Source organism: Chenopodium album, chromosome 25 (assembly GCF_948465745.1).
Source record: "Chenopodium album chromosome 25, dcCheAlbu1.1, whole genome shotgun sequence".
Classification (NCBI taxonomy): domain Eukaryota; kingdom Viridiplantae; phylum Streptophyta; class Magnoliopsida; order Caryophyllales; family Amaranthaceae; genus Chenopodium; species Chenopodium album.
Window position 1 is genome coordinate 30,862,328 of NC_137858.1, and position 25,163 is coordinate 30,887,490.

The 25,163-nt window shown below is 35.0% G+C and overlaps 4 protein-coding genes across 6 annotated transcripts; 3 read left to right on the top strand and 1 right to left on the bottom strand.

The window, feature by feature from the left end:
- Positions 1–4,881: 4,881 nt before the first annotated feature.
- Positions 4,882–5,768, top strand: LOC145613960 (zinc finger BED domain-containing protein RICESLEEPER 1-like). The gene is made up of 3 exons (XM_081668988.1): positions 4,882–5,355; positions 5,504–5,606; positions 5,704–5,768. Exons 1-3 carry the CDS (start codon positions 4,882–4,884, stop codon positions 5,766–5,768), a joined length of 642 nt encoding a protein of 213 aa, XP_081525114.1.
- A 2,470-nt stretch (positions 5,769–8,238) lies between these two features.
- On the top strand, positions 8,239–12,262 carry LOC145614259 (putative beta-1,4-xylosyltransferase IRX9H). Its single transcript, XM_081669281.1, has 4 exons — positions 8,239–9,266; positions 10,620–10,869; positions 11,029–11,235; positions 11,839–12,262. Exons 1-3 carry the CDS (start codon positions 8,485–8,487, stop codon positions 11,197–11,199), a joined length of 1,203 nt encoding a protein of 400 aa, XP_081525407.1. The 5' UTR covers positions 8,239–8,484; the 3' UTR covers positions 11,200–11,235; positions 11,839–12,262.
- A 2,528-nt stretch (positions 12,263–14,790) lies between these two features.
- Positions 14,791–20,772, top strand: LOC145614457 (uncharacterized). Of its 2 annotated transcripts, none has more exons than XM_081669512.1 (13): positions 14,791–15,288; positions 15,532–15,674; positions 15,924–15,969; positions 16,594–16,685; positions 16,803–17,013; positions 17,179–17,434; positions 17,560–17,623; positions 17,715–17,778; positions 17,863–17,911; positions 18,003–18,090; positions 18,192–18,527; positions 18,603–18,836; positions 19,680–20,772. In XM_081669512.1, exons 1-13 carry the CDS (start codon positions 15,183–15,185, stop codon positions 20,121–20,123), a joined length of 2,133 nt encoding a protein of 710 aa, XP_081525638.1. In that variant the 5' UTR covers positions 14,791–15,182; the 3' UTR covers positions 20,124–20,772. The 2 variants fall into 2 exon arrangements, with proteins under 2 accessions (XP_081525638.1, XP_081525639.1); XM_081669513.1 differs by having other exon boundaries at positions 14,792–15,288; positions 16,806–17,013.
- Positions 20,773–21,402: 630 nt separating this feature from the next.
- LOC145614147 (hexokinase-2, chloroplastic-like) lies at positions 21,403–24,893 on the bottom strand. Of its 2 annotated transcripts, none has more exons than XM_081669149.1 (9): positions 24,506–24,893; positions 23,757–23,907; positions 23,491–23,673; positions 23,294–23,368; positions 23,049–23,204; positions 22,855–22,950; positions 22,477–22,607; positions 21,989–22,070; positions 21,403–21,893 (listed from the first exon to the last, which is right to left on the bottom strand). In XM_081669149.1, the coding sequence occupies exons 1-9, from the start codon at positions 24,790–24,792 to the stop codon at positions 21,555–21,557; spliced, it is 1,500 nt and encodes a 499-aa protein (XP_081525275.1). In that variant the 5' UTR covers positions 24,793–24,893; the 3' UTR covers positions 21,403–21,554. The 2 variants fall into 2 exon arrangements, with proteins under 2 accessions (XP_081525275.1, XP_081525274.1); XM_081669148.1 differs by having other exon boundaries at positions 21,404–21,902.
- Between the last annotated feature and the right edge of the window lie 270 nt (positions 24,894–25,163).

Below are 25,163 nucleotides of genomic sequence, written 5' to 3' on the forward strand. Positions count from 1 at the left end.
TGTTGTGTAGACCAAATTGACAATTGCAGCGTCGTGGTGAACCACTGACCTAAAAGACGATTCCGCGCTACCCCGGTGCAGTAGACATCAAGCAGTCGCCCTCCAAGATAAGCACGGCGTCGGAATTTGTGTGCACTCACAAACCCGACTGAAAAGTCAGAATACTTGCCCAAAAGGAGTATTTTTAAAGAGAAGATCGAAGAAAATATTTCTGATTTTTGTATATCTCAATTTGAACTTGGGAATGAAAATATATAGCAATAGATGAAGAAAGTGGCAGCAACATCAAAGGGAAAAGGCTGCAACAATTAAGAGGAGTTACTCCTTTTTAATGGGATAATTAAGGGGTCATAACAACCGTCATTGATGAGCATAACTCCCATATTAAAGACATTGTTAATAACTTAATTCAAATGAATAGACCATGAATATTGTAATAGATACAATATTCTAATAACAATAAACCGTCAATAATAATGGGTATTAAGAGATATATAAGATGTCCATAACCCACTTACCGCTTCTCAAACAAGTAGTACAAAACTACTCCAAAGAATAAACGACATAAAGCTTTGGTAAATTATCAAAGTGGGACTATCTCTTTTATTTCCTCTCACCTTTCTTTGTATTTCACTCAAGAACTTCCAACATGAGGTGCTTCTGGCCGATATGTCGAGGCTTCCGGCATTGACGATGCTCAATATATTTCGGCAATGATGATTTGTGATCCGTCTAATATGTAAGGGGTCATATATATAGCCAATGGTGAAGCTTGCTCTCCAAGAAGATAATTTGCAATCTTAACTGTCTAATTCTATCCTTAATAAAATTGGAATTGGAGATATATATCAATCCTGATTCTTATTGAATAAACCTCAAATATGACGGTTAGTTCGACGGAGTGATGTTTATCATACTCCGTAGTATTTATCTTCAATCAAGGTGAATATAAAGTGGCCAAGTTGGTTTGATTTCCTATGAGATAGATATTTTTTAGTTGTTCATAAAGTATATCTTAATTAAAAGATATGTTTTGTCTTCCATATTATCATATTGGCAATGAATGGTCCGTATTATCATTTTGGCAAGAATGGAGTTGATAATCATATCATATCCGGCCAAGATTGTTAAAAGTGAATTTCGTATTAATTATCCAAAAAAAAGGGATAGAATTCAAAAAAAAAAAAAAAAAAAAAAAAAAAGGGTTACTCGATAATTATTATCGGGTCAACCAAATTTCGAGCCCGATCACGATCAAACACTTTAAAATCGTGTCCGTGACCGATCTTGAGGGGGTAATTTGTAGGCACGGAAATTTTATCAAGTGTCGTACATATTGTTCGGGTAAAGTCAAATTGTTGACTCGGATATACTGACTATATAATTAATATGGGTTACTTTAGCCCGTATTGTTTATTTTAGTTAAACTCATTTAATTAATAATAAAGTCCAACAAAATGGATTTGATTTAATTTAAATGGGTCATTTATGAAAGTAGGTGGAAATATATATGAGGCCCATTTAGTGGTTATCTTGAAACCCTAGCTTAGGAGAACTTTATAAATAGAACTCTCCTCCCTCATTTCACACACATGAAAAATCCAGAGAAAAATCTCTCTACAGAAAAACCTCTTTACTCAAAAATCTTCTCTAAACTTCTCTAAAAACCAATCACAAGAACTAAAAGAACAACAAGCACCGGACGTGCCGTTCCATTCTAGAAGACCAACCTTGATCGAGATAAAGCCTTTTCGGCCCTCTATCAAGGAATTCCAGTTTCGACTACAACAAATCGAGTCATCTAACGACGTAGCGTGGAAATCGAATCAGTGGATTACATTAGAGATTGTACTCAAATTTGTTATATTAATAAAAATTATATTTGTTGCATTTATTTTGACTATTTTGCAGACTCAAAATTTGTGTTTATAGATATATATTTTTTATTATTTTAGTGGGGACCATGGAAGAGAGACAAATAATAAAATAAATTGAGTGGGGTTTAAAGTAAGAGAGAGAAATGATAAAATATTGTATAAAGTTACCAAATATAGAAGTGATGTATTTAAAAAAAAAAAACACCCCAAAAAGGAAAGTGATGCAAATAAAAAAAAACGGAGGGAGTACGATTTGATCATCTAGTGATACTATTAATCACCCAGTGGTACACTCTAAATCCAGAACATCAGCAAATTGGGTGAGAGATGGGTAAGTGGGGCTACTTTTAAATATACCATTGAAAGCTTAGATAATATCATTGACTATGTAGTGACATTATTTCTACACATAGTGAGTACCGCTGAATGAATATATGGTACCATTATATACATACATAGTACCACTAAATGTTCAATGATACTATTTGATCATCTAGTGATACAATTAATAACCCAATGATACTACTCTAAATTCATAATTCAATTACGTGAAATGACCCCAATACCCCTCGTTATGCATTTGCTCATACATCGAGGCTATATAAGCGGAGGGTTGAGAGAGATTTGGAAGTGTCTCGCAAGGGTAGATTAGTCATTTCATGCGGGATTTAAATTTTGCCATTTTAGATTCAGTGGTACAAAATACACTCTCAGTGGTATAAAATATAATTTTAGTGGTATTTAAAAAAAGGTTCAAATGTCTAATTAGGCTGTCAAATAACACCATTACAGCTCAGTGGTACAAAATACACTCCCAGTTAGGGGTGTACATGAACAGGATCTGACCTAAAAACCGACCTGACCCGGACCTGTTGGGACCGGACCTGACCCAGACCTGTAGATTCAGGTCCGGTCCCGGTCCTTGAAAATCAAGGTTTCCGGTCCCGGTCCGGATCAGGTTCAAACCCGGGGTTTTCAGGTCTGGACCTGAAACCCGGTAAAAATGCGTTTTTTATATAAAAAAAAAAAGAAAATCCCAAATTTCAAAAGAAGTCAGTTTCATTTTTGTAACCCACTAACCCTAACTCACTCCTCACTCACTCACTCTCTCTCTCTCTCAGCCGACACCACACCAACACCCACTCCCTCACGCAGCAGATCTGCACACCAGACCACCACCCAGGCGCCCAGACACCAGTCGGCAGCCGCCACCGCCCATCAGACCAGCAGCGACTACACGCTGCATCAGCTGTACACCCTACAACGACTACACCCTGCATCTGCACGAAAACGTGGGAATTGTAATTTCTTTTTTTTTTTAAAATTAAATCTAATTATGTTTGAATTGGGTATTATTGAAGGAGTTATGTCTTCGATAAGTGCAATTACTAGATATATCAAAGGATCACAATTATGGAGATAATAAGTTCATACTATAAGGTTGCCAATGTCTATTGCTAGATGTGACAATTGGTCTTTGGGCTTATTAAATGGCCCAAAGCCTTATAGAATGGATCATACAAGGTCACACACAAGAGTATTGGGTTAAACAAGTTAGAGGCCCATTATTGGGCCTCATGAGTATATGACACACCTTATTGGTTTGGGCTTGGATTGTAAAGTAGAGTTTAATTAGGTTTTGGACATGGTGTTATTTCTAGATATGATCTATAAATATAAACCTTGCCTAGGGTTGCATAACACAACAATTAACACACTGTGAATTGTCAGACAAGCAACCAATTAGAAATCCCAAAACCCTAATTCTCTTTCTCTCACTTTCGGCCCTCTCTCTCCTCCCTTGTCCGTGCGTTCCTCCTCCCTTGGTGGTGCATGTGGTGGTGCGTGGGTGGTGTTGTGGTGTGCTCGTGACTCTAATCTCCGTAGAAGGTTGATTGAAGCATTCGGTCACGACTAACTAGCATTAGTGGAGGTTTAATCCGTGCTCGTGGACTTAAGTAGAGGAATCACACGTGGGGTTCTTTGTCTCCCTTGTTCTTGCTCGATCACTAGTGGAATCACGCTTCAAAGGTATAATTCTTACTTCTTTATGTGTTATGCATGAGATCCTTGGTTTGGTGCTATATGAATATGATTCATGTTAATTCCGCAATTAGTACCTATAATCTCCTACAATTTTGTATTTCAATTGCTTGTAATGATTGTTTGATGTTTGCATGTTGAATTTCTGTTTTTTAGTTCATTTTTTTCGAATTCATGATTTTTTTTTGAGTTTTTTTTTTATTTATTTTAAGTAACTGTTTTTGAATTATTTTAGTTCATTTGTTTCGAATGCATGTTGAATTTTGGTTTCTTTCGATTTGTGAGTTTAAAATCTGTTTATTCTATGAATTTGCTGGGAGTAGATTGGTAAATCAGAAAACACTACTCTACTTGTTGACTTGTTGTATAACTTATACGAGTATTGTGAAAATGGAATGGCTAGTGTACTATTCAGTGAAAATATCCTGGGACTGTATTATACAGTGTAGTATTTTGTGAATTTGCTGGAGAGTGTACTAATCAAATGGTGTATTGTACGGTTTGTACCACATACAATATATTATAGAATTTGCTGGTGTATTGTATGTATTCTGTTTATTTTGTGAATTCAATTTGAATTGTAATTGAATTCTATTGTTTTATATGTTTAGGATCAACAAGAACCACGGATTCTTACTCTTGCAATGTAAGTTGTTCTCACATTTTTTTTTATAAAATGTTATGTGTTTATAATTGTTACTTAAAAATTACTTATATTGTGTATAATTATATTGAAGATGGAGAGCTCTCAATCCAAAAGATCTGCTGCTTTTTCTCAAGAAATGTCACAGCCACTTTCTGAAAAGGATATGGAAGAATTGCAATCTACTTTGCCTCCAGATAAGAAGTTAAAAGCGGGGCGGGAATACATATGGAACAGAATAAGTAAGAGGAAAGCCGTGTATTGGAAATATTACTTAGAATATGTTGAGAATGGAAGTATTGCGGGAATGTGGATAAAATGAATAAGTTCATTTATGTTGCTCTTCTTCTCGACCCTCACTCTAAGTTGGTTATTGTTGAATTGACACTAATTGATATGCATGGAAAGGAAAAAGGTATGAAACTTGCTAATGATGTGAAGGAGTTCACTTGCACTTTATTTGAGGAATATAGAAAAATGTATGCTTCTAATATTCCTCAAAGTACCCAATCTGGAGATAATATGGCAATGGATGTTGATAATAGTAGAAGAGTGCGATTTGTTGATTATATGAAAAATCTAAAAGAAAAGGCAAAAAGAATGAAGGGGACAAGTGGATATGCGATAAGTGAGTTGGATAGGTTCTTACATGATCAATTAGGGCCGGAGGAGGAAGAACAAGATACATTGACTTGGTGGGGTAAGAGTGGTGAGCGTTATCCGATTCTTAATCGCATGGCACTTGACATACTAGTTATTCCATTGTCCACCGTTGCATCGGATCCGCTTTTAGTACGGGAGGTCGTACTCTTGATCCATTTCGGAGTTCTTTAACTCCTAAGGTAATGCGTCTTTATCTTTTTTATTTTATGAAATCAAGTTAATTATATCTAAATATGACTTTGTTTATACATATTTAAGTAATACTTTTGTATTGAAGATGGTTCAAGCGCTACTTTGCACACAAGATTGGCTTAGAGCTAAGAGAGATTCAATTGTTGATGTGGAAGAAAATTTGAAAGAGTTAGAAGAAATGGAGAAAGGTAGTATTAATTTTATGTACTTGTAATTTTGTTACACCAAATTTATTATTTCATTGTTATCATTCATTAATATATTCTATATTGTTTTTTTATTTAGAGGTGCAACATGATGTATCTAACGATGGAGACGATGAAGTTGTTTTCGTGGACTCATTAGTGTGAATCACGCAATCAAAGGGAAAGCAACTCGCCAAAATTCAAGTTGTCTTTGGATAATTTATGTATTTCTAGTATTTGAGACTTAGAGACTTTATGTAATTTTTTGAATTATCAATAACTATATACTAAAAGACACACCAGCAATGACACGTGTCATCTCCTCGTGTGTCCTTAGTATTTTTTTTTTTGCTGAATAAAATGTTATTATTAAGGAAACAAATCTTATACAAAAATACTTTCGTAATCTTATACAATATAATTACTTAAATTAACATATTTTGACATATCTTCAATACAAATATTTATTGCTAAAAAAAAAAGTACATTCCACTACAAGAATATATCATATTTATTGTTTTTTCTAAAAATGGTTTATATAGTTATTTATTAGAATTCATAATTCTACTACAAGGTATTCATATAAAATCAATATTTATAGAAAATTAACAACGTATATTTTATTCACAAACTTTTAAAAAAAGCCGGTTTACAATAAATCCATTGTAAATCAGACCATATAAAGCAAGTGTGGGTTTGTGAGTAACTCATTTTTTACTCAATATTCCATTTTCTCTCTCCTTTCTTTTTCTCTCATCCCCTCACAGTACTTCTTTTACCCCATTTCCCTACTTTCAAAGATTCCTTTTCCTGTATTTTTCCTCTCTCCTCTCCATTGATGAACTACTGTACTTCTTTCTTCCATTTTTTTTGGTGATTCAAGCAATCTTTTTCTTCCATCAAATTTGTTATCTCAATTTTTTGCGTTTTTCTAAAGCCAAATTTGAGTATTTTTTTTCTTTTTCTTCAGTTTTAGATTAATATGGTAAATGTTAAGCTTATGAAGAAGATGACAATTCTACTAATCTAAACGACGAAATTGAACTTATATTGTTTGAATTTATTTCCGATTTGATTTTTTTTTTTAATCTTTTTATTCGTTTTTTTTAATTAGTTTCGTTAATTTTTCAGTGTTACTCAAAAAAAAAAAATTTTACAAGTATTATTTGTAAGTTCTTATGTGATTTTATGGGGTTGGTCACTTTTGTACGTGCATTAAAGAGTTACTTCACCCTTTTATAGGTAGAAAGGGTGACTTTTATGCATGAAAAGGATAACTTTTGTGGGTAAAAAGGGTAACGTTTATGTATGAAAGGTAACGTTTGTGGATAGAAAGGGTAACGTTTATGTATGAAAGTGATCACTTTTGTGAAAATAAAGGGTTATTTTTATGAAAAAAAAGGGTCACTTTTTGTGAAAAAAGGGTCTCTTTTATAAAAATATGGGTCAGTTTTGTAAAAAAAAAAAAGGGTCACTTTTATAAGAAAAAAGGGTCACTTTTTGCAAAATGTTCGATGTACAATAAAATTATTGTAAACCAGGGGCATGCAAAAGTTTTTGTATTTTATTATCCCTTTGATAACTAATTTTCATAATAATAATACTAATAATAATAATAATAATAATAATAATAATAATAATAATAATAATATTCTGTCAATAATCTACTGTACATATACTAAAATTGAGGAACCTTAACTAAAATATTACACACGTCACTATTCATCACAAATCTCCTACAACCAATAAAATTTATTTCTCATACATTTCAATCTTTATATATTATTTCATATTTTTACAACACATTATTTTATATCTAATACATTTTTTCGTCTTGATCAAAATTTGTCAACTATATTTTCAGATATTTTTTGGTTTATAAATAACCTAATTAGAATGATACGAAGTATTACAATTACAAGTTAATAATAGTTACTGAAAATTACCGTGCTTGGCACGGGAACTAACCTAGTTTGTTATATTTGAGACTTAGAGATTTTATGTAATTTTTGTGATTGATATTTTCAGATTTTATGTAAACAGGTCCATAAATAGGTCCAACAGGTTATTTATTTTTAAAAAAATAAAAATAAAAAAAACACACAAAACAGGTCTGTTCAGGTCCAAACCCGGACCAGACCTGATTGTTCAGGTCTGGACCTGACCCGGACCTGTTGAATCAGGTCCGGTCTCCGGTCCTTAAAATTGGCTGATTCAGGTCTCGGTCCTAACAAGTCCGGTCCGGTTTTGGACCGGTGTACAGCCCTACTCCCAGTGGTACTCAATGCGATTTTAGTGGTACTAATAAAAATCCTCAATGGTACAAAATATACTCTCAGTAGTTGTGGTCCCAATTTTTTGTCGTTTTTACACTGAAACCATATCTGAATAGTTTTAATGGCGCCCATACCATTTTTTTCACTCTTCCTATCTCTCTCCTTTTTCTCTCTTCTTTTTACTTCTATGTTATTTTAATGGTTGTGAGACATTTGTATTTGTTTGTCTCATAACCCTCCATTTTTACTTCACCATGTGTCATTCTGCCATTGGTCCACCACTGCGCGTATCTCTCTTTTTTCTTTTCTTACCTGGCATCGTAAATGCACTCTTCCCCGCTCCAAAAAAAAAAAAAAAAGTTAAAAAAAAAAACACAAATTTGTTTTTGGTTTCTCTAATCTCTCTCATTCTCTCTTCATCAGTCTCTTATTTTGTTGATTTCAATCCAAAATTCTTGAATTAGGTTTAAATTTCTATATTTTTTGGCTGAATTGCTGTCGAATTTTGCATTGAATTGTAACTGATGATTTGAAAATTAGGGCAAAATTGATACCAATTATGTGATCGGAAGTGTAAATTTCAAGCTTTTTTTGCATTGATTTTAATGGCGTCGATTCGACGAACACTTTCACCGGCGAATCAAGATCGGAGTTATCAAAACGGATCAACTTCAACTCCATTTTCGTCGAATTCGTCGTCTCACAAAGCGTCGAATTCGAGCATTTTCGTAAAACTTCGGCGAATTTTCGCCGGATTATTCCTGCTTCGGAGTTCCCGGCGAAGTCAACAGCATTCATGGAGGAGACAATTTTATCGCTGTTTACTTTGCTTCTTAATCGGAATTTTGTTAGGTATTTTTCCATTTGGTCACATTGAAGTAGAAGATGATGTTAGAATTCATGATTTTTCATTTGAGATCAAATCTAATGTTCAGAAAAAGGAGATGTTGAGAAATGAAGATTCTGAAATTACGGCGAAAGTGAGTGAGATTGATGTTAAGCTTGATGTGGTGTTAGCAGAGAAATTTGATTATCAACCTAGGAAATTATTGATTGTTGTTACACCAACTTATAATAGAGCACTTCAAGCTTACTATATGAATAGAATGAGTCAAGTTTTGAAGCTTGTTAATCCTCCTGTGTTGTGGATTGTGGTGGAAATGAGTGCTCAGTCCCCGGAAACTGCCTCGATTTTAAGGAATACCGGAGTAATGTACCGCCATTTAGTGTGCCATAAGAATTTGACTGATATAAAAGATAGAGGTGTTGAACAAAGGAATACTGCACTTGAGCATATTGAGAAACATAAACTTGATGGCATTGTTTATTTTGCTGATGATGATAATATCTATTCTTTGGAGCTTTTTCAAAGTATTAGAAAAGTCAGGTATATTGTCCATTCTTCTAACCACCCATTTGAATTTTATAATTGTTATAGTACTTATACTTGTTTCGCGCTTTATGTACTGTTTCTGTTAGTGACTCTAATTTTGGTTGATGCAGTCTGAAATTTGACAACTTATTGCTGTATTTTCTTTGTTAGTTTGCTTGTTATGGACCATTTGGTTTAATGCTGTTTGAATTTTTATGGATTTGGTTTGTGTTCATTATTGCGTAGTAGTTGATGTCCTTGATGATAGTTAAAGAGATCAGGGTTGAAGAATTGGCTGTTTTATCATAAATGTTTTATCTGTTAAATTTGGCCGAGTTTTGAGGAATTGGGTGTTTTATTATAAGAAATTTGTCCAGTTTCGAGGATTTGGGTATTCTTATAATGGAGTACCTTGAATTAATTAGAGAAAATCCCGATTCTAAGGAATGTTATTTATCTTAATGATTGATTACTGCATAGTATTTACATAAATGGTAACATTTTCAGAATGTTGTTCTCAGTAGTCATGTTTTTATGTACAGAAATTGAGATGTTTAGGTCATAGATTCTTTGTCTTTTGATTTTTTCTTATCATTGGAAGCTTAGGTTTGTCGCAACATTAATGTGATTGGAATTATCTGCATGTTAAACTGTTCTTGTGATAATGAAATTCGTTATTAAGATAGCTTCCTTCTTACTAGCTTAACTACTACACGTGTTTTTCTCGGAATTCCAGGGTTGACTAGGAGAAAAAAGATGCTGGCCGGTTTTTGTTGCTAGCCTCATAATGTGCACCCCTTGGAAAATTTTCGTTAGTGTCCATAATTTGTGGCACTTTTGAGTGTATGTTTTATTTGAGGATAAAGAGGCTTCTTTTACCCCTTGTTCAGCATTCTGCTTCCATGTTACAAAATGTGAATTTCTTTATTGTAAGTGTAGATCTTCTGATGGAGCTTCTTTGTTTTTCAAAATGTTTCCAAATGTATTGGAAGCTGTCATGTTTTTTATACACTTATAATTGAGATGGGGATGGATTATTTTTCTTCAATCAGGTGCAGTAGTCTCCAATTCTCCTGGGGTGTGATTGGAAAATATAAGTTCGTCATATGTTCTTACATCAATCTACTAATTTTCTAAATAAAGGCTAGTAAATAGTCAGCGGAAAGGGGAGAAACTGACTTCTTTGTGAAATAAAGCTAGAGCATTAGTATGTAGATTTTGCCATTCCAATGTTGTGTTTCTTTCTTATTCATATAACTATTTTGTTTTATCCTGTTGAGTGATGACGATCCTCCCCCCCCCCAAAAAAAAAAAAAAAAAGAAATACCTAGTAAAATAATTGATGGTTAACCTTTTGCACCCTTACAGCCGTTTTGGCACGTGGCCTGTTGCAATGCTGGCACAAAGCAAAAATAAGGCCATACTTGAAGGTCCAGTATGCAATGGAAGTAAAGTGATTGGGTGGCACACAAATGAGAAAAGCAAGGCACTCCGTAGATTTCATGTTGATATGTCTGGTTTTGCATTTAATAGCACTATCTTGTGGGATCCAAAGAGGTGTAGACGTCCCTTTTTGAATCCTGTACGGCAGCTGGATACCGTGAAAGAGGGTTTCCAGGTATTTACCTGATGAATGTGATTTGCAAAACTCTACATTCTTGCACCTTTATCATGTTGCAATATCTCGTTGCTTCTTTTGATGAGGGTATAAAAAGGGATTTGAAATCAATTGCAATTGCTATGTATATATCATGTTTCACTTGGTTGTTTATTATAGGAGACAACATTTATAGAGCAAGTGGTCGCAGATGAAAGTCAAATGGAAGGTATGCCTAATGACTGTGGAAAGATTATGAACTGGCATCTTCACTTGGATGCTCGTGGCGTTGCATATCCAAGAGGGTGGCTTCTTCAGAAAAACTTAGATGCTGTCCTGTCCATCAATTAAATTGACAACTCTCTTTTTGATCTCAAGCTAATTAAGGTCTGACATCAGATTTCTGTTCTTCAAGCATTGAAATTCTATTCTATGTATAGATAAATTGTGTACTCCCTAATAGTGAAAATTGTGTGTGGTTTGGAAAAGGATATAGTGTCATAAATGGTGGTTTTGAAAAAGGATATATTGTCATAAATTTTTATCTGTGATGGAAATAGAAATTTAAAATTATGAGCATGGAAGGGTTCTATTTTGTGCTGGCTCAAACTTGGAGATTAAAGAGGCACTGCAAGTTTTTTAAAATTCATTTGATCTCTCCAATTGAATAACTTCTGAAAACACAGCCCCTTCCTATTTGCTGTTCTCAGATCTCCTGAAAATTGCAAACAATAATGACATAAAAGATAGAAATGTTTTAGTTTGCTTATTTGATTCGATACCATTTTCCTTGCTGCGGGATTGTTACATGCAGTCACGACTCACGAGTGCAGGAAAAACACTTCTTCCGTATTTGTTTCTTATTATGTATGCTTGGTGTTATGTGGATCTGACTGATTATTTTAAATTGCTGATTCCACTGCAGTTTTAATTTGCATCATTTACTGTGTTGATATTGGTTTGACGGCTGAATTGTTCTTAATTTGACAGTGTTATGGTATGGCCTTTGGAGTTGCAGTGGTTGCTTCATACTGCATGCTATTCATCGATTCCGTTTATCTCCAGAAGCGCATGCAGCAGCATACAAATTAAGCTTGGGGCTGAGTGAGGATTGATGTCAATTGACATATATACTCTCTCGGGCTATGCTATTCAGCTTTCTCAAAGGGGAAATTTGGATGTCATTTGGAAAAAGAAGAGAGAATATAGTTTAGCCATAGAAATTCAATTAAATTCTTGGGCACTGTTAGCCTCTAGCCCTCCATTTTTTCTTTAAACATGGTGGTTTAGTTATGCCTTGCGAATCAGGTTTTGAAGTGTATACAGTGTGACTTGTGTACAAAAAGTTATGCCTCAAATTTTCATCTGTGAGTAAAAATTACAGACTATATTGGCGAATTAAAAGACAGTGAAGTATTATGACAAAAGATAGTGATGTTATTAGCCTTCTGAACTACACAATAGTCTTTGCCTTTATGATACACCACTTAAAGTTGCTTAGTTATGAACTTAAACAACGGTCCCCCTTTAGTTCTCGATGTTACTTCATAAGCTTTGGATATTTTCAATCATCCATCTTTATCGAATATCTGCATTCATTTTGCCAAAGACCAACCTGATAAGATTAGCACTATTATCTTAAATTCCAGATTACCAGTATATCATTCATGCAGGCCGCCCGTTTATGCCCCTGTAAGCAAGCTATAGCCTCTATTGTGATGCAGTGTAAGCAAGATGTGGAGATCCTTCTCTATATATACACAGAATCATCATTAGTGCACCCTTCATCCTAGAGCCATCAATTAGTAATGTGATGTGATGAGTACCTATTAAAGACCTACTGATATCAGCAAGGAAAAAGCCTAGAGTGAGCTAGTAAACTGTTTTTAGGTAGATGCAAGAATTTAGGGCAGGGCAATGGGCCATGAATCAGTGCTCAAACCTGTTCCAATAAATTTTGGGCCTGTTTATGCTTGCCCAAATCCGTTTTTTTGGGTCAAATTTTTCTGCGCAAACCCGGGTATTATCCTAGTCGGGTTGGGTTGGGATGCTCTTGATCAAGGCTATAAGTACACACTTCGTACAAAAGTGTATTGCTGATTTATTATATCTTTTCTAAAGAAATAACAGTAGTTAGGACCCTTCGGGGTGAGGTTCTAGCTTCACCGTGAACAATTCCCCTCCCCATACCCTAGACATTGCCTGCCAGGGCTCCTATGATAGGAGCCTTTGGCTAGGACCCAATTAACCTTAACTACCATATATATAAAAAAAAAAGTCTCGAGGGATGAGGGTGCATTAGAGATTGCAATTTATACTCAATCAAGCAAATCATTGTCCCTCGATTTGTGATGTTTTCCCCCTATTTGACCATGTTAATAGCCAATGTATTGAATGTAACAATGCAGACGACTAAACCTTAGATTGTTAATTGCGTTTAATTGTTAATTGGGTTAATGGCAATATAATCCATTGTCAATTGGGTTAATGGCAATAAAATCCATTGATAAGTACTCCTTAATAACTACATTACTCCGTACAATGATAAGAGGAACACATTTACCTTTAGTGAATAATCACATCACTTTTTGTAAAATCCATCATATTTTAAAATTTCACTCTTTGTAAAATCCATCTATTTAAAGATGTCAGCATAAAAAAATAAAAACGTAGCGGTAAAATATAATTCCTTGTAATCGAATAGAGTTCGGGCATGTTCATATTTACTGAACTGAGCTGAACTGAATTGATTGAAGCTGAACTGAACTGAACTGAACATAGCTGAAATAAATATTTTACGAGAGAAGGAAATTAGAAATTGAAATGATTGGAGCTAAACTAAACTCGAATTAAGCTGAAGTGAACATGCCCTTCCACTCTACCGTAAAGAATTGCCTTTGTTCATTAGCTTCCTAATTTGACATTTTACGGTCTCTAAAACGCGTCTTAAAACATATATGTTTATTTTTATTCATGTAAAAATTATAAAAACGTGATATTAATAAAATATACTATAAGACTAATCTAATAAGATTATTAGATCACACATAGCTATACTCCCTCTGTCCCCTTTTGATAGTCCCTTATGGGCATTTTCCACGGGAATTAATAAACATAAATAAGAATAGTAAAATGGCATTAAAAGAGTAAATGGACATTGGACATGCAAAAAAGTAGAGAGAGAAAGTAATAAAAGTGCATGGGAAAACAAAATTTACATGGGAAATTAAAATTTGCACAAGTATTGTTGCAAATTGGAGGGAATTTTGGTAAAAATTTAATATTAATGATTGTTGAAACAAAGAAAATGGGGTGAACATTTTGGGACTAAAATTTGTCCATAAGGGACTATCAAAAGGGAACGGAGGGAGTATTATTTTTTGTAAATAAATGATAAGATATGGTCAAAGTTTTCAAAATTTAACACAAAAATTAGCAATATGGAAAAACTAGAAAATGGAGAGAGTAATTGAACACCAATATGACCTCAAAACTGCTCAAATAGTTGTAGGAGTCGCACGATTTTATCATGACCTTAAGTCTTAAATGCCAAATAAATTAGACTCGACTCGACTCGAATGACTCAAGACGAAGGGTGTAACGAAAAGGGACAAAGGAGTTGAACTATTACAACCTTACAACACATACAAGTTGCAATAAATAGAGTAATAATACGGAGTAACGATCATTGTTGATGTGGCTACAAAGTTTCAGTTACACGAGACACTCATTTCCCCACCTCTCCTCTTCAGCTCCTCTAGTATGTACCACTGGTCCACTACCATTGTACTGTCCTCATCTCTCACCACCAAAACCCGTGTTCGTAGACCCACATTATTTACCCAACCCGATAACCCGACCCATATTATAAAGCAGCCTCCATTTTCAATTTTCTTAATTCTAGTTATAAATGACGTCTTTTCACGTCCTCAGTCAGCATTTTTCAAGAGAATAAAAAACGCTTCAACTTTCTCTCTCTTCACACACACTTTCTTTCTCTTTCTCTATTTCAGCTGCTTCTTCTTCTTACCCCACATTTTCTGGGTTTTTTTTTTGATTGAATTTCTATCGTTGGGTTTAAGAGAGAGAAATTAAAAATTACGAAATATGGAGAGAAATCTAGTATTCATTCATTGATTGATACATTTCACCAGCTAGCTAAAACATTTTTGGAAATTTCATTTTTTTGGAATAATTGATTGGATTTGATTATTACTGGAAATAAAAAAAACGCAAAAAAACATTATATTAAATCCCACCATTTTCACCTTTTCTTCAGTACCCATTTTCAGTTTATTTTTAGAGAGAGAAAGTAGAGGAGAGAGAAAGAAGAAATGGAGAAAAATGGAGAAGAAGACGAGAGGCGTGTAATAAGTCGGCAATCTGGCCCCAACAAGAAGAAGCCTCATCATCATCATCATCATCTGCCTGTTTTATCTGGTACCCCACATTTTAATTTTATTAAAAAATTCATCTGTCATTTTCATTTTACCAAACAATTCCTTAATTTTTGTGCAGAAATAGACAATTTTGCTGTTTTTTTTTTTAATTTATAATTATTCAATTTTTTTGGATTTTTATTACTCATTTTATCTTCATATATCTCTGTTTTTTGGTGCCTCTGTTTCTCCATTTTATTGGATAATGTTTTTTTTGGGGTTAATTTTTCTGGGTGTTATGAAGGTAACGTGGAGAAGGAGAAATTGAGGAGAGAGAAAGTGAAACGATTGAGTGTTGTTGAGAGAGAAATGGGTTTTGATGGTGGAGATGAACAGCTTCTTCACTCCACTACTGTCAGTTCTATCAAATTCAAGCTTCCCAGAAAGGTAATTTTAATATTATTTTGTGGATTTTGTAGAATTTTGATGATTAATATGATTCAATTTCTTTTTTAAACGATGATTGTTGATTAAATTTTATGAGTTTTGTAGATTTGTTTGTTCAAAAGTCATAAATATGATGATTAATGGTGTTTTGATTTTCTGGGTTTTTGTAGATTTTGATGATTTATTAGAGTTACTGTCATTTCTGAAAATATGAAAATTGTTATTTTTATGTTTTTTTTTTTCCTCCAGATTTTCAGTGATTCCAATACCTCTGTTCCAAGGAAGCTTCGTTCAGGTATTTTGTCTTTTTATCTTTTTTTGTGGGGTAATATTTTTGTAGAATAATTATGGAATAATTCTGCGTTTTTTAAGGTGAATGAATTAATGGCTTTTTTAAAAAAATTATTTGGAGCTATAAATTCGGGTTTTTTTTTTTGTAATCAGGATTTTTCTGGGTTTTTTTGATGATTAATTCATGGATTTCATGATTATTCAATGGTTATGAATTCTGGGTTTTATTGTGGGAAGATGATGTTGTGTGTGTACTACAGTAGATGGGAAGTGGTGGGTCAATATAAAAAGATTTCTGAAAATTCTGAAATTGTACTTTAAAGCTTTAATGAATCCTTTTTCTTTCTTTTTAATTTTTTCTGATAAACAGATTCTGTATGTTCTTCCACTTTTTAACATGCTGGAAGCAGTATTTTTTATGTTCAGTGTATACCCTTTTTCTATTTCAGTAGAAAGAAGCAATGTATAATATAATATTCTTCCTGAGAGAACTGGGATTTTAATAGTATATTTTCTGAAGATTATGGGTACTACGTGACATATAATACTCGTAGTTGGTTAGTATATTTAAGATTAAGTTGGTTAGTTCATTTGTCTCATGTGTATAAAATTTTGCTTTTGTTGGCAGCAATTCGAAAACGTAGCTGTGAATCAGCTTCAGTGGCCATGCCAAATGCGAATAGACCGAACAATAGTCTGAAGAAACCTAAGCTATGCGTGGTTTGTTCCTTAATCTTGTTAGTTTATAATCATGTAAATGAACACTTATTTATGTAATGAAGCAGAGTGGTTGAAATGACATAATTAAATGTTGAACATTTGCTAATTGCTTTGTAGCAGAATGGTTGGTCAGATCATTCATCTGGAGGGACTGTTTCGGTAGAAATCTCCAAAGATGAGGAAGAGGTGGCAGAGACATTGTTCGCTTTAGCTGGATTGATTCCTCACGATGGCGTGCATGCCAATGATAAAGATGAGGAGTGTCTTGATGGAAAAATGACAGGCTTGTCGAAGATACAAAACAATGATGCTATGCCTTCATCAGAAGGTTTTTTTTTTTTTTTTTTTTTTTTTTTTTTTTTTTTTTTTTTTTTTTTTAACCTCTAGTAACTAATCTTGCATTTTCTGGATGTTTTAATCTTTTATGCATGATTATTATTTGTAATTTGATGTAAAAAACCTTTCATCTTATTAGATCCAATGGTTTTGACAGATGAACCCAAAACAGCTAATCCTGCACCAACCACAAATGGCCCACCAAGGGACTCTTTGAAAAAGAGAACTGTGAATGAATCTACTCCTCTTGCTTGGTCTAAATTGTCTGAAGGAAAACAGATGAATCCGAATTTGAAGGTTTCTGTCCCACCAGCACATTTTCAGATCCCTCCGCTGCTTAGGGCTTGTGATGACAGACGATTAACACATTCTAACCCCTTTTATGGTTCAACTGAGCAAAACCTAGAGAGCAGGTGAGTATTGGACTGTGAAGCTCCTTGAAGTTTGTTCTTGCACAGATATTCATACTTGTGTGTGAGTGTGTGTGTGTTTTTATTTGTTGTGTTTCGGTTTTAAGACCTTTTTATTCTATATACAGGTTAACTGAGACCAATGGAGAGAAATTTCAATTTCCTAAGAGGGAATCCCACATCAACATAGGAGTAAGCTTCATTTGTTGACCTAGTTATTGTGAGTGACTGGTTTTTTACTTCTGTTTTGTTATTTAATGAAATTGATCATTGTGCATTCCAGGCGGTAGGCTTAGCTGCTAGTCAAGATAGAGAGAATGCTACCTCATCAAATTGTGGAGCTAATGGTACCACCATTATCTTTTTCATCTCTATATATTTTTTTATCTTAATTTCTGTATCACTCGGTAATATTTTAGTTCTTTATCCAGCCTTGACTTTAAGACCTTCACATGGAATTGGAGTTGGACTTCTTTCACAGTAATCTTCTCTCTTTCAGATTTTGGACATGCTTATAATTTACAATTTGACCTTTTCAGCGGTCTAATGAAATTTCTCTTACACATTACAGGCCCGCTGTTACAATATTTCCATCTTGGCCTGATAAAGCTTCCTCATCCAAAATTGTTTCCTGCAAAGATACTCCATCAGCTGGAAAGGTGAATTTTTTCCCAAATTTATAAATCAAATTATCAACTATTTGACAACTAAACTTAAATGCCATTTTCTAGATTTCTGACTATTTACCCGTTGAATCCAGGTACCCTACTCGATAAATAGTGGAAGAAAGACATGGAGAAGATGTGTTGCACATGTATACATAAGCCACCTGATCCAGGTACTGCAATCCTCAGAAAGAAGAGATACTCATCATTTAGATACCAGCCAGCTGAGAACATCACAATGTCAATCTACTGGACATGCTTCAGGCAACCAGGATGATCCATGTACAACTGTTACTGCTGGCCACATTTTTGGCTCTGCTGTTGACAAGAATATTTGTGAAACTGCAAATGATGTTCCTGTACTCCCTAAAAAGTGTCAGGTTGAAGAACAGGGGCGTTCACTCTCTGGAAATTGTAACTCAAAGGAAGAGGTACATGGTGTTCTTGGCTTTGTTGTTGCTGTACTTAATCTTATATTGATCTGATACATTTTTTGGTGTTGGCAGAGCTATAATTTCCTGTCCCTGTCAACTGGAGCTGGCACAGAGGTAAACAATGGTGGAAGTTTTAATAGGTTGGGTATTACTATGGGTGCTAAAGATCATGTAATTCAACTACACTCAGTTGCACAGCATAATACCTACGTGCCTTGCTCTATGCCTCAAAATAGTTTTTCTCCCATTCGTTACGGGGATCATGCAGCAGCAGTATCAGCTGCATCACCATCTATGCCACCTCAGGTATCTTCTAATTCAAGTCTTTCCTCTGTAGGCCTCTACCTCTTTCATTTTTCATGTATCGTTTTACATTTTAACTGTTACTTTAACCTAATATGTTAATAGAATGACATGATTAATGCCTGGGGATGCTACACAGAATTCCTTAATACATAGTGCACTGGCTTTGAGCTTTTCCTCCATCCCTATTAACTTATTTCCAGATAAAGGGACAAAACTATCATTTGTATGTTCTCATGAATTTAGTACTGCCACAACGATGGTTTTTTTTAGGAGTAAAATGTAAATAAAATTTTCATTCTTTCTGTTCCATCTATGTGCCTGTCATTTACAGCTCATTGTGTCATCTGCAGCTTGTTTGGTAGCAAATTATAAGTAGTGGTAATGTGAGTGAATTTTAGTGTAATTTGATGAGCTAAGCAATATTTTCATAAGTAATCCGTCACCACCCAGTACTATCTACTAAATGGTGATGGATGAGAATGAAAATTTGTGAAGAAAAAGAGAATTTTGGGTGAACTATCATTACCATGGGAATGGACATTGATTTCTCATAAAAATTTATATACATTTTCATCCTCATAAGTCATAATCACTATTTATTACTACTTACCAAAAGGGCTGTTAGGGATCTGCATCCTAATTGATTGTTGCTTTTCTAAATTTAGAATTTGTACTTTCAAATCATAAATGGCGCTACTCCTCTCTATATTTGTAGGCTGGCACTAGTTTTGGTGTTTTGGATTACTTGAGTCTGTCTTATGTTATATTGTTCAGTATGTAATCTTCCATAGATTGATTTACTTACTAACAGAAACATATGACGAAACCATGTGTATATTACAGGTTCACATACAAGTGCCTTCTTATTACAGCAATCATTGTGGGCCCGTTCCTTTGGGTACGGCAAGATCAACACAACTGTCGCATCCTAAACAGCAGCAGCAGATTTGGACAGCCCAACTATCAGCACAGTTCAGGCCTAGTCCTCTCCTTTCATCCCATATTGCAAATTGGCAAAATAGTACACGAGATCCACACACTATGATTCCGATGCAAGCGCATCTACCAGCTTCTAGACCATCTTTAGAAACTATTGGTTCCAAGTATCTTCACATCCCTCAACAGCCACAGCAGCAATATTTAGGGCTCAGTCCATCCTTGCCAATGTCCAATGTAAAGATTCAAAACAGTCAACTCCCTTCTATACGTGAAGATAAAGGAGGCCGATTTCATCCGGATGGCGTGCTACCATTGCAACTACTTTGCAATGAGCGACTCTTGAGTTGAGAGGATAGCTAACAGAAGAACAACTGGATGATGTTGGGTGGCATCAGATAAAAGTGAGTTCATAAGGGTCGTGAGCTGTATATGGGTGAGGGTGATAACATTTAGAAAGCTAGACAAGGCTAAGGAAATATAGACTAGTGGGTAGCTTGGTCTGTTAAGCTGCACAAGAGCCGTCGTTAAAGCAGGAAGCCACGGTTTGGGTTTTTTTTTGCAATTTTTCAGATTGTATATGTGGGACCTATACCACGAACACAGTAAATAACAGGTAGCTTCATTTTGGATGTCAGTTAATCATATGTAAGTCATACTGGCTGCTACAGGATAGCAGATTTCAAGGTGGTAAAATTTAGAAGGGCAGTTCGAATGCCAGTCCTGTCGTGATGCTTCTTCTCAGATGTTGTAGGAACTCTTTGAGGACGAGTACTACATATTCTTCATTCTATTACCTATCTGTATGTTATACTGAATCAGCTGTGTTCGGTTCTTGCAATTTTGGTTATTGGTGAAAAAGTAAAAGGTGAAGTAGCTAATTGTTCAAAACTTTAGATTTTCATGAGCTGAAATTATTCAACTGTAAAAATATTTTTTCATCAAAGATCATGATTCTATAGAAGTTCTTCTAAGCAATAGTAGACTTTTTTGTGCTAAACTAACACACTGTGTTTTACATTGCATATTTTCCATTGGTATCGTTGCATATATTTCAATACTGTTAATACTAGAAAGAAACAGCAGAACACTGGTAAACCTAGTTTGCCTTCTCGAAGGATTTTTTATCAGCCCAACACACAACGCTTGACATTTGCACCATTACCTGATGATCTTCTGGCAGGTCCGAAAGTGAAGTGTTAGAAGTTTTTTTTTTGGGGGGGGGGGGGGGGGGAAAGCTGCACACAGTAAACAAATGAAAGATCAGGAGATGATTTCACCACTCCTCTAATTAAAGGCTGTACTCTTGTGTGGGTGTTCTATACCTTAGATTCATGGAGAGATCAGAGTTCAGAAATGCCGAGTTCAGATACAATTAGGAGACAGTGCTAAGTTAGCTTCCCTAAGAATGCTATTCTATACCTTCGATCAGTTGCACATGCATACAATTTGCAATGTCTCTCATTTAACATATTATATACAAATACGATATTTGATTGACTAGTGAATGAAAAATGCACCCGGTGCTTGAGCTTGCACTTTTGCTCAAGATAACTAAGCATTTCAGAATTAAATGCCACATTCTAAATCCAGCATTCTTTTATAAATACTAAGTTTTTTCACTATAAATGACTAGAATTACATGATGAATGTGCAAAAAATGCCGCAGTCTCAATCTAGATCTCTGCCAGTGATTACAATAGTATTGAGAAAGAAACAGAAAGGTAAGGGTTGAGAATAAACATGTACAAATCTTGGTGATCAAGATGCAAAATATTTGAATCAGAAATCATGCTTATACTTGGAGTTTGCAGCAGCCAACAGAGCTGCTCCAATTCCAGAACCATCCTTTGAGTGTTCAATTACTATTTTCTCTGATAAGGCCGATCCTAAAAGCTCGGTAACTGCATCCTGAAGATAACTTCTATATTGTGGGTAGTTTTCATACAAGCCTCCATCCATTGCCACAACAGTCCGCTTCCCAAAAATGACACCTTTCATGTCGTCCTCCATTTTCTGGAGAATCCCCACAATTCCTGCACCAGCTAATCGCCCCCCTCTCTTTGCTATTGTGTCACAAACCTCGAGGACTACTTGCCTTGCTCTTATGCTTGATTCAATCTGGTGAATCTTAAAGAAGAAAATTTAGCTATGATAATCTCAAAAAATTGCAGGATACTAGATAATCTTAAGCATATTGATTTTACTGGACTTACTCCTGCCTCATTGAAGAGAATAGAGCCAACTGCATCCAAGTCGTTTGATGTGTCCTGCTGCATAGCACATATGTGCGGGGTTCTGCAAGGGCCAAATTATAGTGTTTTAAGATGGTGATTAGGCAGTTCTTCATGCCGTCATTCTAGTGCAATCAAGATGAGGTACATATATAGTATTTCAACAAAAACATGATTGTGGTACTAGAGAAGCAATTGAGTACCAAGCACCAGGTAATTTGCTTCTTGGGATTCTAATTCTGGATCATTGGGAGTGTAAATTTTCAAAGAATGTACTGGAATATTCAAAATCTTGGAATTCAATTGCCAAGATTAAGATTATGGAGAGTACATCACATAGTAATCAAACTGAAAATGATTACTAACTAAACGAGTGACAAATGACTACTGCTTGATTGCCTGATGACAATGATTTAACAGAATGCGCAAACTATCAATGAAAAAAGAAAAAGTAACTTCATTCAGGTTACCTGAGTGAGAAAGGGGTTTGCAGTTTTTGTGGGATGCTGTTGCCAAACAGAGAACCTGCTTCAGCCATTTTCAATACCACCCTCCTCACAATCTCACCAAGGTACATGCCTGATATTGTTTTCTCAAATATCTGTATCAACAGCATACATAGTTAACAGTTAACACAAAACAATATAACAAAAGACCTATGTTCTGAGGCTAGTACTTGGACTAGTGGGCAGGATTGTATCCCACAACCTCAATCCTTACTCGGGGCACTTTAGGGGTGGGGATTTCCACCCTTCCTCATCCCCTGCTAACCTGGGATGGGTTGTGCAAGGTTCTGGGCCTGTTAGGCCGGCTTTTCATTACCTACCGTACAAAAAAAAAAAAGATACCTGCTCACCAGGGTTGATGCTATCAGCATCCATTCCCCTATCAAATTCAGTCAAGGGAAGTCCAGTTGAAAATGCTCCCCATTCAGTGTTAATTATCTAATATAGATGTTACAGAATGAAAAAACTTCAGTACATTATCCCATAATTAAAAAAAATAAGGTTAGAAATCTTTGATCGAAGAGATTCTGGCATACTGTTGTTCCTGACTGAGATTTTTGACCAGGTGATTTAGGAATGGCATCAGTCCTCTCCACATAGCAAGCATTTGTCCCCGTTCCCAAAATTACAGCAACCATAACATCGTTGTCCCAGTATTTTGCGCCCGCTAAAGTTCCAACTGTATCATTAACCTAACTTGTTCCATCAGTAGCTAGAACCAATGCTATTTCCTAAAGTTTTGTTAAAGTATTCAAGTTTTTATAAAACATTCAACACATACCAGAGCCGAGACTTGCATTGCTAGCCCTTGCCTCTTCATGGCTTCATTCAAACAGGCCACTACATCTTTTCCTGCCTAAACATATTTCCAACAGAATCCTATTAGTTGAGAAAGCTACAGATCTTTAAAACGATATCAATTTCAAGGTTAAAACATTCGAAAAACTTGAGGAACCAAGCCAAGAGTTAAGCACGAACCGTTCCTGAAACTGCAAAACCTTTTGTCCACTTGATCAGAATACCCGAGTCTATAGATGTTTGTTTTACTGGAAAAGAAAATGTGAATCCAAGTTCTCTACTTCTTCCTTGTGAGAGTTGGAATTTTCCATTCTCTTTCTCAGCAAATTTTGCCAAACCAGAAGCAATGAAATCAAAGAGTTCCTGCAGACAAGCTCTAATAAACTTCTTCAGGGTCTTAACCAAGGGAAACAATCAACAAAATACTACTACTAGATTCAACGAACCTCCGAGGTACCGGACATCAATTCCTGTGGTATAGAGACTTGCTCGGCCTCAGTAGCGATGACACGTTGATCCATTCCACCTAATTGAACTCTCAACACCCGGAAATTCGTTCCACCAAGATCTAATGCATAGAACAATCCTTTCTCATTCCTTTCACCATCACAAGTGTCACAAAACATCACAATCTTATTATTATGCAACTCCAAAAATTACATTCATCTACAACGAAACTTCAGCTCAATGTATATCATGCTGAAATACTTGTATAAAAATCAATCCTTTTCAGAAGCATAAGGCCAAAACTAAACATTAATCCCAAAATTCAAATTTAGTACAACACACAAAAATAGCCTCGAACATACAAATCAAAATTGTTAGCTTTCAATTGACAATGACACACATATGAGAAGTCCCACATTAAAGAGTGTGTTTCTTTAAATCTATGTTCATTGTTTTTTTGTTCTTGTGTTCACTTTAGATACTGAGGTACGCTCGTTTAATGTTGATTGAACTGTCGTTTTATAACGGATGCACCGTGCACAAGGGTGTATAGAGACTAATTTAATTTAATTACAGAGTCAAAAGTCAGAGAGTCAGACTTACAATCTAAACTAAGTAAAATTGTCCTCTACATAATGCATTACCTTTATTCAAACATAAATTTTCAAAATTAAAGCACATATTAATGATCAATTGTAAAAAAATAAAAATTACTGCTACAAAAAAGAAAAAAGAAAAAAGAAAATACCCAGTAGGGAGAGCATCAACATAGCTAAGAATCATCTTAAGATCACTACCACCATCAACAGCAAGTCCAGCTTTCATATCATTAGCCATAGAATCAGCCACGTGGCGCAAAACAGGGAGTGGTGTAGCACACTCTTTTTGCAATTTATTCAAGACTTGATTTACAGTGTCGACTCCGGCACCGGATCGGATGGCCGTCATCCTTGGGCGGAAGGAAGAGGGCCTGATCCTTGAAATAGGAAAACATAATGATCCAATGGCCGCTGCGGAAGCTGCTGGCATTGACATGACAACCTAACCTGAGTTGCAGAAAGACGAAGGAGATGTAGGTGTGGTGGGAGAGAGAAAGGGAAGAGAGAACTTCGGTTGGGAATTATAGAGTGAGAATGAAGTGGTGGGTCGGAGAGATCCATGGTGTTTGTTAGACTTATAGTTAACTTTATTTCTTCTACTTGACAACTTTGGTTTACAACAGGATTCTATTATTCTAATTTCTATCTTTTTTTTTTCGTCAAAAAAGATTTCTCTCTCTTTTTTTTTTTTATAAAGTCAAAAAAATTTCTATCATTAGCGATTACAAATTTTTTTTTTGTTTTTTTTTTTAAAAAAAAATTAAATAAAAAGGGTATCATGTTTGTTTTATGAAATTTTTGTTAAAA